At 30.4% G+C, this 16,055-nt stretch overlaps 1 protein-coding gene across 1 annotated transcript; it reads right to left on the bottom strand.

Annotated features, from left to right (window-relative positions):
• Positions 1 to 103: 103 nt before the first annotated feature.
• Positions 104 to 8,792, bottom strand: LOC126781600 (uncharacterized). Its single transcript, XM_050506519.1, has 10 exons — positions 8,543 to 8,792; positions 8,441 to 8,468; positions 7,631 to 7,702; positions 5,342 to 5,443; positions 4,847 to 4,894; positions 4,601 to 4,669; positions 1,690 to 1,743; positions 1,360 to 1,389; positions 775 to 855; positions 104 to 233 (listed from the first exon to the last, which is right to left on the bottom strand). The coding sequence occupies exons 1-10, from the start codon at positions 8,591 to 8,593 to the stop codon at positions 226 to 228; spliced, it is 543 nt and encodes a 180-aa protein (XP_050362476.1). The 5' UTR covers positions 8,594 to 8,792; the 3' UTR covers positions 104 to 225.
• Positions 8,793 to 16,055: the final 7,263 nt, after the last annotated feature.

A 16,055-nucleotide genomic window follows, 5' to 3' on the forward strand; every position in this document is an offset into this window, starting at 1 on the left:
AATTAAATGATATGTCATGTTATAAAAAATAGCATTGTGATGCACAAATTAATAAATGCTTTATATTTGTAAAAATGTATTTATATAAATAAAACTTCATATGTTTATATTAATTTTTATCTGTTCCAAATGATAAACTATGAATACAAATTTTATTATATATGATTATATATACATATAAAGTAATACAATAGAAATGTTGGTGTTAACGCATATAAATGCGTATTATTTACCTGAAAAGGAAAATAAAGGTTTATTTACATAGATCACATAAAGTCATTATATACACTAAGAAATATTAACCTTTCCATACATTGCTATGCGCTACCAACCTTGGGAATTAAGATGCTACCTCCCTTGTGGTAATGAATTTTTCTGACAAACCGACATACTTTCTCTTTTATAATATAATAAATATAACAGTAAGAATATATATATATATTTCAGTTTATTAATACAAAAAAGTAAATAACAGTTCCATTTAGCGAAGATGGCTTGGAGCTTATACAGCACCCTGCTCTAATGTGGAATGCTTAGGTTATTTATACATATATACAGATTTTCAGTTGCCTAATGAGGTACGATGCCTTTCCTCACTGTCGAGTACGAGATAAATTGTAAATAAAAATTAAGCGCACGAACATTCCACTGAATGCTCAATTTCATCGGTGCTTGCGTGTGTTTGAACCTTCGAGTTATAAAAATGTTAAAGTTTTTGTATACATGTTATATTTTTTATGCAAGTATTACTTATCTTAAGTATATAAAACATACCGAATTTAAATAAATCGCCCATTAAATTTGAGCCTGTATTCATTGCAGATTCTATTGGATTTTTACCATCAGCCGCCTTACCTAAAATAATTATCACATTTTATAAAACATATGTATGTTGTCTAATGTTAACAGCATAGTATTTAATTAGAACTAAACAAATTATTTTTAAGTAAGAGAATATCTATCTTTTTTTTTTCTTACTTCATTACTTAACAGATAAAAAAGGACGAAAAACAACTGTGTATAAAATGTATGACCCTTAAATATTTCTTCCGGAACATCCAAGAAGGCAAAAATATTAAGACAGATAAATAAGACGTAGATACGTAAAAACACGAAATCTAAATTATAATGTAAAATGAAAATCAGATCCCACCAAAAATATAAAATGACAATAAAAGTCTCACAAGGCAGTCCTTCCACATAGGATTAACAACTTTGACATAAATTGTTTCCCAATTAGTTACCGACATTTACACTGGCCGTATCAATATTAGATATGTTGATATATCCTCTATATATAATTTAAAGTCTGTAAAATAAATATTTAATAATAATTATTAGGTTTATTCAAAATCTTACTTGGTAATTTTGTAGCTTTATCGCTGGCTGCTGGAAAGGTAACTTCATACATTATTACTCATTTCTAAAGTATAAAAATGTTAATATAATTGTTTGGCATATAAATATCATATAAATTATGATTTTTAGTTCAGTTTCATACAACATAGTATATTAAATTATTAGTATTATATATTATGCAAAGTATGTGGTATTTTATAAACACTGCAGCTCATCAAATGCTACCTAACAAAATAAAAGAAGAAATTCTGTTGACAAACAGACCAAAAAAAGATACTGATCGCTTTTGATTTTGAGTATTTGTTTATTCATTATATTATTAAAACTTACCTGCAGCATCGGGTGCTTTTAAAAGTGAGTCTGCGCCAGAAAGAGGCGAAGCACCTAAAATTATACATTTCAACGATTATATATTATGTAAACAAACCTATTTAAGTCTAAACAATTATTATATCATCATACTCATCTAAGGAATTACAGTAGAAGTGTTTTAGCCTGGTCAAGCAAATTTCTCCAAACAGATTGTTCTCTGATTTTAATATTATTACAATTTTTAATGCATTTTTCAAAGCCATATAATCAACTGAATTTTGGTGTCCTGGCCTCTATTTCTACAACCGAAATTTGCCAGACACGCAAATTTCTAGTCCATTAAAAACATCCAGTTATTATCGTTCTAATGACTATGTTCACTCACGTTCTTCTAATTACACACCAAGTACATTTAAAGCTGACTATGATGCTATTAAGCTAGCTCTTGACAACACAGATTATTCTCCCGTTATGCGCTCTATAGATGCAAATGGCCTATAAATAACGGCCTATAAATTCACTTCGCTAATTAATAACGCTATAAGCACTTACACAAAAATGATTATCACTCCGCACAAAAAAAATATTCTAAAGCTCTGGATCACCCCAGGTTTGCTACGGTGTATGCGTAATAGAAACAATATGCATAGAAAATGAGGTAGATCGTGACGAAGTTGAGCGTATAATAAGAGGCCTGCGAGATAACTGTGCTCCTGGATGGGATAGAATTCCTCCATCTCTAATAAAAGCTTGTAAAAATGTATTAAAACATTTTTACAAGCTCCAATTACTCATTTTTGTAACCTATCGATTTCCACCGGCGTCTTTCCTAGAGTAATGAAAAGAGCTGTTATCAGTCCTATTTACAAGCAGGGAGATAGGAATGATGTAACTAATTATAGGCCAATATCGTTCTTACCAGTGTTGTCGAAGGTTCTGGAGAGAATACTTAATAATTCGCTAGTCAAATACTAAAATAAATATAAAATTGTTGCCAAAAATCAATATGGATTTAGAACGGGTATCTCAACTGAAGATGCTATCGTGAGCCTTACTAGTACTGCAGTAGATATTCTCGATAATGGCAACAAATGTTTCGGAATTTTCCTTGACCTCTCCAAGGCCTTCGACACTGTATCAATCCCGAATTTGGTAAATAAGTTGGAATATCACGGTATTCGGGACATGGAACTAAAAATATTTCAAAGCTATCTTTTGGATCGTCAACAGTGTGTTAAAATTGACTCCTATACCAGTGACTTGTTACCGGTTTGCTACGGTGTTCCACAAGGCAGCATACTAGGGCCTACACTTTTCTAGTTGTTCATAAATGACCTATGCAAACTAAATATTCCAAACCGCTCTTCTGGTATATGGCAGTAACTGGAAGAGTGCCAAACAGCACGCTCAAGAAGCACTTACTATAGTGTCTCGCTGGCTCTCAACCAACTTACTAACTATGAATACAAAAAAAACACTAATCCTTCCCCTTTCCAGAACATCAGCTTCTTCGGTTCCTCCAGAATATTCAAATATCATATCTGTTCCACCCCATCCCCCACTTGTGGTTGTCTACCCCTTGGCACTGTGTCTAGCATGAAATATCTTGGAATTAAGATCGACTCTAACTTAAAATGGCACTCTCAAATTGAAGATTTAATAAAAAGGGTTAGAAAATTAACTTACATATTTAAGATCATAAGACACCTGACCGACCCTGAAATTGTAAAAATTGTCTACCTTGCCTTGTGCCAATCTGTTCTGACTTACTACATCCCGATTTGGGGTGGAGCCGGACAGACTATAATGTTCAACTTGGAAAGAGCCCAAAGAACCTTTTTAAAAATAATGACCCGTAAAAATTCCCTGCACCCCACAACCCAGCTGTTCTCAGAATGTCAAGTTTTAACTATCAGGCAACTTTATATTCTTCGGACTATTCTGCGAAAACATGCTGGCCTACCTTTTGATTCGGCTGTTCCAGCAAGGCGTCGTGCTCATAGCTATATATGTCCAACTGTCAAATGTAAAACGGCATTCGCAAAGCACCAATTTGCTTCCCTCTCCGCTAAGCTTTATAATAGGATTCATAAGATGACCCCTATTTATACCGATAATAGATTCAAAGTCAAAAAGAAAACTACTGCTTGTCTCTTGAAGTTGTCTTATTTAGACACAGAAAATCTTTTGAAATAAATAAAAGTAATCTTGGGCATGTTGAGTACAATTATAAATGCCCACAAGCACACACACGCGCACTCACACACATATATACATACAAAAGCACGCGTAATAACATACTATTATTAATTGTTTTATATTCCTTCTTGTTTTCTTTCATATATATATTTTACTACGCCTTTAAAGGTATCTAGGAATCTAATCTAGTGTGCAATGAATTGTCGAGGAATCGCTGACTCTGATAGTACAATTTATATTTGTTTCGGAGTCAGGGATCCGCCAATAGTACTGCTAATGTTAATAAAAACCCTAGAGTTAGATAATACTGCAAACAAATTGCGTACATGAATCTTTTAGGTGTGTAAATAAATTATTATTATAAATAACGTAAAATGTGTGTGTCTATCTGCCTGTATGGCTCATTCGAAAAATATACAAAATTAAGTACTCGAAGCCATAGGCGAGTGTTCGTCTTTTTTACTTAGATATCTTTTCTAGACAGGAAAGTAATAGCTTGAAAATTTTGAAGTCTGGACGAAAATGCTAATGCGGATTGGTGTGACGTGTGCCAGATTTTCATCCGAAACATGCAACCTTACCTTACGATATTTTCTTTCACCGTCGAGCACGAGATGTATTGATTATAAAAACAAATCGGGCACAAGAAAATTCAATAAAATATATAAGTGTATATTAAAATTTAGCATAAATATGTGCAAAAATCTTATCAAAATTAAAAGTTACTTACTTAACATTTTCATAAAATTATCCATTACATCTTTTCCTTTGCCTGCCATCTCAGCGGGATTCATTAAACCTATCGAATTATAAAATGTTATAATAAAAATGAGTGCATTTATTATAAAAAATATATTTTTTAATCAGAATACAATGTTAAAAAATAACTTATTATAGATACTTAACATCATTCGAAAAAATTCTATGTAGCGGTACTCCATGATAGGTTATAAAGTCCAATAAAAATTGTACTTACTACTAATTTGTGGTAAATTATCCAAGCCAGGTATGGTTGAGTTAGGATCTGTTTTAAAATAAAATCGTTATTTATATATTAATATTATTAGTATTATAAAAAATAACGTGAACAAAAATATAATCATACATATATCATGAAAGGTTAAGTTAGTTATCTAGGTTTATATTTTGAATTAGGAACGGGTAAAACACCCAGAAACAACGAGAGAACCCAGAAAGAAAAGTCTTTACAGTTAATTTTGGTTTATAATAAATAATTTTGTATGTGGCAGCTATATAGTCTATTAACCTGAAGTTATGAAACTTAGACATTTGCTCTTTGATAGATATACATATAAAAGTTAACTGGATATTTTCTACTTAAATTCACAGGAGCATTTTTTATTCTACAAAATAAACTCAAATAAAATATTTTCTATAACAATCATTCGGCTTATTTTCACGTAGCGTGTTACGTGTGCTTATTTTTAAATTAATATTTAGTAATACTTACTGAATTGTTTTATCACGTTTTTCATAAAATGTTGAGCTGCAGATATTACGGTTGTAATAAATATCGTTCCTTCTTTTATTATATTGGTTGAATTAGAAATACCTAGAATTTAACGGAAAAATGTATTATTCTGAAAGGATGAAATGAATTCCCATGTGATAATTATAATTGAGTAATGGTTTGCGCATAAGCGATCTAAATTAAGCTGTTTTTAGGGCATGTTAAATTTCGATCAATAATGATTCTGTTCTGACATCAGCTAATATTAATAAGGTTAGGTGCGGTTAGTTATACACGTTTATATTTTGTATAAACTTTGCCTTATTGGCACAACTAAGCAGTGGCGGATTTACTAGAGTGGCTTCAGCCTAGGGCGGCAAATTTGGCGGCTCAAAGAAATTAAAAAGATTTCTTCTTGACTGTTTTCTGATATTCTACAGATAGAAGTCGGCAACAAATTTTGCCGATGACTTGTCATTGTACATTTAACGGTGCAGCAAAATTCCACATTCTAAAGTAAAACAGCCAGTTTGCCGCCTCCTAACGGTGAGTCCCGCATATCCTCATACTCATGTGGGGGAAACGCGTAAACGCGTTTTTCCAGCGAGAAAATAAACGCCTCCAACCAGTAGTAGGACTGGCATGTAAACGCGTTTTTCCAGCGAGAAAATAAACGCCTCCAACCAGTAGTAGGGACTGGCATGTAAACGCGTTTTTCCAGCGAGAAAATAAACGCCTCCAACCAGTAGGACTGGCATGTAAAAATATGACAGATATAGCCTTTGCCTCATATATATATATATATGAGGCCGCCCTTGCCTCATATATATATATATGAGGCAAGGGCGGCAAAAACTTGCCTATACCTTGAAAATTTGTAAATCTGCCACTTCAACTAAGAGTCAATAACCTAACCTAAGAATTGAACTCTGTTTTTTAACAGCATCAATACTTCGATCTAAGGTATTAGATTTTTTAAACATTAATAATATTAATAATTAATTATGTAATTCAGAATATGGATTCTATCAAGAAAAGACAAGAAGCTTAGTAGTTTGTTTGTTTGTTAACTTTTGTGCAAAAACAAAACATTAATGAATTAAACATTGCCTAACTTTTTTCGAACAGAAATGTTATAATTATATCATATATAAAGCCGAAAAGTTTGTTTATTTGAACGCGCTAACCTCAGGATTTACTAATCCGGAATAAACAATATTTTCGCATTAGATAGATTTTATTAAAAGAGTATATATTATAGTTATAAGGGGTGAATTGTTCCAAGAAATTGTCACTTTATCGTAATCGAATCGAAGTTTTCCTATTCTAATACACTTATATAGTTGCGGTTCGGTCGGTTGGATCGGAAGAGAACTGGTAACGTATCGTGACCGCTGTAAATTAGAATTGGTTCCGTTAACGTTTAACGCGGTTAAAACCGCAAGATGCCACTAGTGAAAAATTAAGACTCAGTTATGTTTATTTTAAATAATCTAACAACGAGTCGACAATTAGTATTCGTACAAACTTAATTAGGTTGTTAAGTATAATGTTTCTTTTATTGTATGTTTGCAGCGCTTGTGTACTGAATATTCCGTAAATATCACGTTTGGTAGATAAGACACGGTGAAAATAGATGGGTTGAATAATTATGAAAGTATATCAATGTTAATAAGTTGCAATACTGAAACGTAACAAAAAAAGTTTAAAAAGTTATAAATTGATATATACATTTTGTCATCATTCAATTTTTTTTGATAACACTGGTATAGCACGATTATTATGTTGTACAGTAACAGTACAGTAAAAGCCTGTTAATGTCCCACTGCTGGGCTAAGGCCTCCTCTCCCTTTTGAGGAGAAGGTTGTGGAGCTTATTCCACCACGCTGCTCCAATGCGGGTTGGTAGAATACACATGTGGCAGAATTTCAATGAAATTAGACACATGCAGGTTTCCTCACGATGTTTTCCTTCACCGTTAAGCACGAGATGAATTATAATCACAAATTAAGCACATGAAAATACAGTGGTGCTTGCCCGGGTTTGAACCCACGATCATCGGATAAGATTCACGCGTTCTAACCACTGGGCCATCTCGGATAATGTTATGTTGTAATAACCATTTATTTTTTTATCATGATGACATCTTAATTTTATACTTTTTAATATACTAACTTAACTAGAAATGTGGTCGTGTATTTTTTTATTTATAATGATGAAACGTTAAATAAGAGTTACTTTAAGACGTACTAATATAGTAACTTATGTTTACTTTTTTTTTTGGCTCACCTTCTAGAGGATTTTTTTCTTTCATAGCATCGAGAGCAGTTGTACCTGCGTCGGTAGCGGCCTTTGTAAGGGCTGTTGTTAATAAATTATTAAAATATATTTATTACAAATATTAATCTTAAAATACTAGAACTTAAGATTTAATAAGATGTGGTCGGGTCGTACAAATATACATATTGTAGATATTTACAAAGATTTTTGTTTATATTATAGCCACAAACTGAAAAATGCCTGTTTCACAGTAAAGCTGCTTAAAAGGAAAGTTCTAAACTTCCTGGTCATTTAAGGGTTGTATATAAATTACCTAAATTATTTTAAAAGGAAATTTCAGTATTACCTTCAAATACATTTAGCAAATTTGAATTCTAGCTTTTGCACCGTTTTAGTTTGGTTATTTATAAAATAATATTATACATTGTGTAATATATTATATAAGATTATCCATAAATACTGGCTGCATGGGTAAAAGTGTACCGCTTGTAAGTTGCAATACCGATCGTCTGTTATAATATTTGTTTAAATTGAATTTTACATGAAATTTAAATCGAACCAATCCTGATTATAAAAAATCTAGCTGTCTTATAGCAACGTTGTGTAAGCAAAAAAGTCACATTTTATTCGTGATAATAGAAGATGCAACTTCAATGCTTATCCCAAGTTACATTCTTCAGTCCTTAATCAAAGCGACCTTAATTTAAAAAAAAAAATGTAATGTGTATCTTCATGTAAGTATCTAATAGAATTTCTTAAAAGTTGTTCTTTAGTCGTTAAAATAAAAAAAAAAACCTATATAGTATTAAATTTACTTACCACTATCGGCGGTTGGATGTGAAATACACTGAAAAAAAAGTTATTATGTAGTAAAATATTGGTTATGAATAAAAAATAAAATACACCGTAAAAATCGCTTACTAATTGAGCGCTTAAAACCGCAATGAAAATAAATAACGCAATTATTTTCATATTTTGTGTTTAAACCAATACGTTTTCACAGGTAATTATTGTTATACTAATCACCAGTCCAAATAAGATGCTACTTTATATGGCAAGCATTTGTACGCAAGCATACAACTGAATAAATATACGCACACTTAAAATTGAACAATTGGAACTTATTCGGATTTCGTGTTAAGCCGTCAGCATTGCACGTATTGTTTCATATAACTATAACCGTAATAGTTTTTGAACGGACTGAAGATAAACATGTCATTTATCAAAACGTTTGCTGCGTGTTTAGTAATATTTAAAACTTATCTACTCAAACGAATAATGTATGTTAGTACGTTGACGTTTACTTTGTACGTAAACGGTGTATCTTGACGTCACGTAATCTCAAAACACCGACTTTTATTTTTCTCTCCTTCAGCCAGTGTTCGATATAAATTCATTTAGGCCGCAATTTTTTTTATTACGTTTAGTTCCTTTTAAGACATTTGACATACAAAAATACAAAAAATCCTTTTGAAAACAAACAAATTTAGGTTTTAACAAGTATGTTGTAAGAGCACTATGCTAATCAAATTGAAACATTTTTTCTTATTATATTACTAATGTAATTTGATTCTATTTCACGCTCGTGTTCATTTAATGAAAATAACGACTATTATATAGAAAAGGCTTAATATTGTTTTGCGTATTAATTATGTTGTTCGATTATGTGTCATCATTGAAGTATTTATTTTTCTTCAGTCTATGACAGAAATATTTCAGATTATTTTTTAATATTATGGCGTAAAGTTATATCTAAACGATTTTTGTAGGTTCTCTGCTCTTTGAGTGACGTTAACAATAAGGTGGCCAAAAATGTTCTAACTGTAATAAATAAAAAAGTTTATTTTTATAGAGGTTGCCTGGAACAGATCACAGTAAGTGATAAGACTTTTGCATGCAGACTCGATTGCAGTAGATTCATCCTGCTGCAAAACTCTCATATAAACTAATCAATACCTTGTGTGATTCGACGGGTATTGAATGGAGTTGTGAAGATTGCTTTGACGAGACGAAAGAGGATTCGAACATGGGAGACGCATTAACTAAACAGAACAAAACCCTACTATATAATGCAAAACAAACACTTCGAAACTTTTCTCAATTTATTTGATTCAGGGATGACGGCTTGTGTTAGGAAAACGAATATCAGCTAAATATTTTATATTCGATGCCTACACATACACACACATACACACACACACACACACACACACACACACACACACACAAACACAAACACACAAGTAAAATTCATTTTGATATAATGTTAGTTTACGTACTGATTGTGAGTTTTAGTATATAGTAAGATATTGTTTATTCTTTTTAAGAACATGGACAGAATTGTATGTTATGGAAGAGCGGGTCCTTCTGTCACGAGTATTATATTATACTCACTAGAGGGTCCCAACCTTTATTTGCTATGTACAACTTGATAAAGAATAAACTATTTTTCATTTTTTTCAAAAGCAAGTAATGAAAACTAGGTGTATTTTCGTGACTAATCTTAAGTATTGTATGTACTTACAGTACTGTATTTTAACATCTAGGTTCCTAGCTTTTTATAGTTTTGTTCGTGTGTCTAAAGTTATAGTAACTTATGATTATAAGTCAGTTGATTGTTTCTTTCAACATCTAACTAGCCATAGTAATGTTTACTTTACTTGGTTACAAAAAAATATAAGATTACTGAATAAAATCTGTCTTAAATTGTTAGTGATTAACAGATATTCTTTCCTATTTTATATGACTGGTGGTAGGGCTTTGTGCAAGCTCGTCTGGGTAGGTACCACCCACTCATCAGATATTCTACCGCAAAACAGCAATACTTGATATTGTTGTGTTCCGGTTTGAAGGGTGAGTGAGCCAGTGTAATTACAGGCACAAGGGACATAAAATCTTAGTTCCCAAGGTTGGTGGCGCATTGGATATGTAAGCGATGGTTGACATTTCTTACAATGCTAATGTCTAAGAGCGTTGGTGACCACTTACCATCAGGTGGCCCATATGCTCGTCCGCCTTCCTATTCTATAAAAAAAAAAAAAAAATGATCATACTACAGAAGCTGAACTATCACATATCGCACGCATTTAAAACTGCGAATAAACAGTAAAAGAACAACATGAAAATTTGACTACGTACTTTAAATAGAAATTTAAAAAGTTTCTATGGGTCGAACATGAATTTCATTAATTGAACTTATCTCAAAATCCGGTATTCGTAAATATCATTTATGTTAAATAAGTTACCTTTTAATTGTATTGTTAACCATCGGTTATGGGATATATAAAATTTTTTTTTTTTTTGTTTTTTTTTTATTTGGGATATATAAAAAAAAAAAAAAAAAAAAAAAAAAAAAAAAAAAAAAAAAAAAAAAAAAAAAAAAAAATTAAAAAAACATGGGATATATAAAATAAAATACTCGTTTAAAAAATATTATTTATTTATTCATTAACATTTTATATGCAAACGTTACAATTCTCATTTTATTCATTTATAAAATATAACGTTACTAAATCGAGGAATAGCGAACTTCCGAATTCATAAAATTCAATGTAGTGATATTGTGTACTAATTGTGTTATATTGTGTATTTAATGTTAGCTTAGTTGTTCATGTATATAAAGCGGTTGAAATAATAAATAATTAGCGAATGAATATAACATGAATAGAATTATTAAAATTGAAATTTCTATTATATGCTTGCATATTTTTTATAAATAATACATACAGGCAGCATCATAATAGTAATTTCAGTATTACAATTTTAGTTGTTTTATTTATGTTTGTTGTGATTTCTTTATAGTTTTGTGCCAATTGTCTTCCTTGTGCAATTGATCTTAGTGTGATCTGTATGTTACTTAGCCATCTAACTAATTAATGAAATAATATAATGAGTTCGTAGTTTCACGCTTAATTGTGAAAATATAAGATTTAGGAATCGCATCAGAATCGAAAAGCACCTTTTGTAAAATCTTTTTAATATTTTAGTTTTGGAATGCTATAATGAATATATTATTAATTAAAACTTGCAGCCATTCAGTAGCTCACTTAAAACTAAAAAATATACGTCGTGTTTGTTGTACTTGTATTATATGTTAGCGGGTTATTATTGGACATAGATACTGATATATGCAACTGTATGATAATATAGACCATCAGGGCAGTTATAAGTTTCATAAACATTCCGGCGGTGGCTTCGAATATTCCATATACAGAAATAATGGGACTTCTTGTATTTAATGTCATGAGGATACTCTTAGCAAGCTGTATGATTTTCGCTACAAGTAAAAATGTTAAATTTATTAATGAACTGTAGGTAAACGTATTGATAAATGTATAAAAAAGTATTTATACTCGCCCAGTAGGCGTATTCCGACCATAATCAGTATTGAGATTGCGGACAATTGAGGCAAGTAGATTCAAATTCCATTTTTTTATTAATAACTAGCGTTATATTCGTCAATAGCTAGCTATCAAAAACAAGAAAAAAATTGACAAACATTGTAGGAAAGTATGTTTTGTCTCTTTTATTAATATGTCCTTTTTATTATTGAATAATGATTATATTTTGAATTGTTAGGCGTGATCGTATTTATAGAAACAAGGGAGATTTTTACACATAGATTGTTGTAGAGTGTAAGAATGGGGTTGGTTGGTGTGTTTACTTTAAAAATCTTACCTGGCATTGATTTTTTTAATAATATGTAAGTGCATATTAGCTTAGTTCTCTCTATCTCTTCACAAAATATATCTAATTGTATAAATCCAAAAGCCGCATATAACCAAAATATTACGATCCAATACGGGGAAAAAATTTTAGAGCGGTTCATCTCATTATCAGCCTGCAATTTATAAGTACGACTTTATTTCGTTACTTAAATGTTTTTAAAAATGAAATAAAATACCACACATAAAACAATTAATCCAGTATTTTTAATGCATCTTGTTATTTTTTTTTTCAAACAAGTGTGTCAAATATAAAAAATATAAATCCAACTTACTATATACAAATAATTATCAATTAATATCTGCACCATTATCAATGTCGCTGTTACTGTTGCCAGAATAATTACAAGTAACTGTAAGAAACACATTATTTGCAATAATAGTTGTTTAATATTAGCTAAAAAAAAGCAGTAGCCTGTAAGTGCTACAATGCTGGGCTTCACCTTGGTGGTTTTTTATTCGAAACATCCATGTTTCCTCAAAATGTTTTTCTTTACCAGCGGACTATGAATGATGAATTATAAATTAAGCACAAGAAAATTCAATGGTGTTTGCCTGGGTTTCATACTGCAATCACTTCTCGGTTCGGCTTATTGTTTTATATTATATGCATTAAAATTATCATGGGATAAATTTATTACTAAAATACTTTCGTCATTGAATTTAACTAAACAGATTGACCCTTTATAAAATTAAAACGAATGTAATAAAAAAAATTACTATGTTTGTTCCTCTTTCAGAACTTATACTTATAACTATTTACAAACTTTTATTATTAATAAAAATAATGTAAATATTCTTAAATTAAATAGTTGAAAAACTACTATTAAAAAAATATGCAGGCACAATAAAAATACTTACAGAAAATCTTAAATATGATTCTGCGAGTCGTATTTGAATAAATATTTGTTTGAAAGCCTCTATGTAATGTTTGTCTTCAGCTCTTTTCTGAAATTTCACCCTGTTGTCTAACTTCTCCAGCCAAAAAAATCCATCAAAAAAAAAATGCTTTGGAAAGTATTCAGGATTTAATTTAGCTAATTTTATTATAGCAACATTAAGATAACGCACTCTCATCGATAGACATATAATCACTATAAAACAAAGACTCATTGAAAGAAAAATTGTCATTAAATTAAAAAAACAAAATGCGACAATTTTATTTTGCCAATCTACTATTACAAATGAGATAAAAGTAATAAATATTATATTTTGAACAACCACTGATAGAAAAAAAGAGAAAATGTATATTCTGGCGGCATTTTCTCTCATAAATTTTGTTTCATCTACACCCAGGAAAACATCTATATGAATAATACGATCAAAAATATTTAATGCAATCTTTCGGTTTTGCATTGAAGTATTTAACAAAATTAAGTTTTGCGCTAACATAAGTAGTAATAGAATCAATCGCTCCGAAAATTTGTTGTGCTGTAAGATCATTGTATTAAAGTACAAATAAAAACCGATGCAGTTCCATAAAATTAAATATGATACGGTCCAAGATACGCCTGATATCTTTGTTGGAATTATAAATCCATTTTTGGCGTGAAATCTTAATATTCCTGATATTTTCAACGGCACCACATAAACGCTGTTTATTTTGTTTTCGTAATCCCTTCGAAGTTTTTCTTTTTGTTGGTTCATATTTTATGTTGTGATAATCTTGAAAGCTACATTAATACTAGTTTGTATAAAAATGAGTTTATAGATAGTATCAATTTTTGTAATTCCATAACAGCCCCCTGGGGCACAGCTATTTGTATGAATAATATATTGTAAACGTATAATCGATATACGTCTTAAAAAAATAAAATATTCTTTAATCATGTAGATATGTTGAACTAAATACAAAGTTACCAACGGATCGGAATGGAGGTTCTACCGAAACGAGCATCTCTGTAGTTACTTTATTTATCCTTCTTAACTAATACTAACTCCACGTATTTAACCACCTATATATATAGTCTTTTATCGTATAAAGTATTTATCAATGTATTTTTGACATGACATTTAAATATATTAACAGGCTAACTTAAAATATCTGCAAAGTCTTATTATGTAAACAAGTACCCAGGAAGGATGTTTTGACTTAGCGAAGTCGGAAAATAGGTGTTATAAGCTTTTGTTTACTCATAATGTTTATTATTATACTTTATTCTTTCAACAAGATCTATTTTGTTTAGACTAAAAGTATTGTGATGCAACTATAAGTATACTCACTTTGTTAAAAACTTACCTAAACGATTTGAGTTTTTATACCCAGACACTCACTTAGTCCAGTAAGTGGGTATTACCGTTACCTAAAAGGTGGTAGTTACAATTTTGAAATATTTTGTCATTTAAGCTTGTACTTTGATGAAAAATACAAATTTGTGAAGTTGTTTGTGTTGTTGCCATCTTGGATGAAAGGTGCCAAAATCTGTTTTTTCAATATAATACCTTAACGGTTGATTCTACGACTAAAAACGTTCAATACAAACTTTAAGGGAATAAAATTTTACTCATTTTCTGTTACAACATTTTTTTTTCATATGTATTGATTTATGCCGCGTAATGATGTCGTGTAGCATCTGTCAATAAATTTGCTTTGCAATAAATAATTTCGTTTCTTTTAAGAAACTTTGGTAGCAGACTTCTTCCAATGTGTTCTTTTCTACCTAAACAACATATTTCAAAATTGTAACTACACCACCTTTTCAAGCCAAAGGACCATTTTTGTCCCTACTGACTGGACTAATTCTATTTTCCTCTATTCTATTTATCTTGGTGCAATCGTGAGGCATTGGTGGTTATAAGCTTATTATGTAAGATTTCATAAACAAAAATGGACATTACATTTACGAACTGGCCTTAATTAAACTACTAAGGAACGATTATTGTAATCAAGGTAATCTAGTCCCATGAAAATTTTCTATGGCTCTCTTGGGGTTTGTTCAGATTAAAATAAAATGAAAGCGTAATTAAGTGCTATTTCATATAGGTACTGTTAACAATATAAAAATCTAGCCTCATCACAATAATATTAAAGCAACATTTAATAATCTGTAATAGTACTATGAATTATTTTTGTACTGTTTTTGTAAAAAGTAGATTAAAAGTATATGAACAGCTATATAATAAAATGGCCAACAATGCTCAGTGCAAAACTTGTCTGCCACTGCCAATATATTTTTCCAAGAAGAAATGGGTATTTGTATGTTTTGTATTTCATTAAAAATGTTTAACGTTGGAAGCAAAATACTTACTTTAGCCAAACACAAAGCGTAATTCATCATTAATGACATATTACATATATATATTTTCCATTAATATAATTAAATAAAACAAAAGGAATTTTTTTAATTTGTATATATTGCTTATCAGTACAGAATAACAAGAGAGTTTCCAAAAAACGTGAAACTACAACTTGAGGTTGGACTCAAAATGCTAATAAATGCAAAAGACGTGTAGGGTAAACCAAGGTATTGCGCTATCACAATATCATGGAACAAAATCATACGATAAGCCGATATATTAAATAAACGTTCAGATCTCTCAATTCCTATCCAATCGTAAAAATTACTATAACAATTTTAACTTTTTTTAAAATCTCATATACACTAATTAGGTACTACTAAAGTATTTAGATAAAATTATTTTTACTTCTACTTACTAATTTAGACATATTTACAATTTCTCATTGTACCCACAAGCTTCGCTGCGAAAGC

This window comes from Nymphalis io, chromosome 4 (genome assembly GCF_905147045.1).
Source record: "Nymphalis io chromosome 4, ilAglIoxx1.1, whole genome shotgun sequence".
Classification (NCBI taxonomy): domain Eukaryota; kingdom Metazoa; phylum Arthropoda; class Insecta; order Lepidoptera; family Nymphalidae; genus Nymphalis; species Nymphalis io.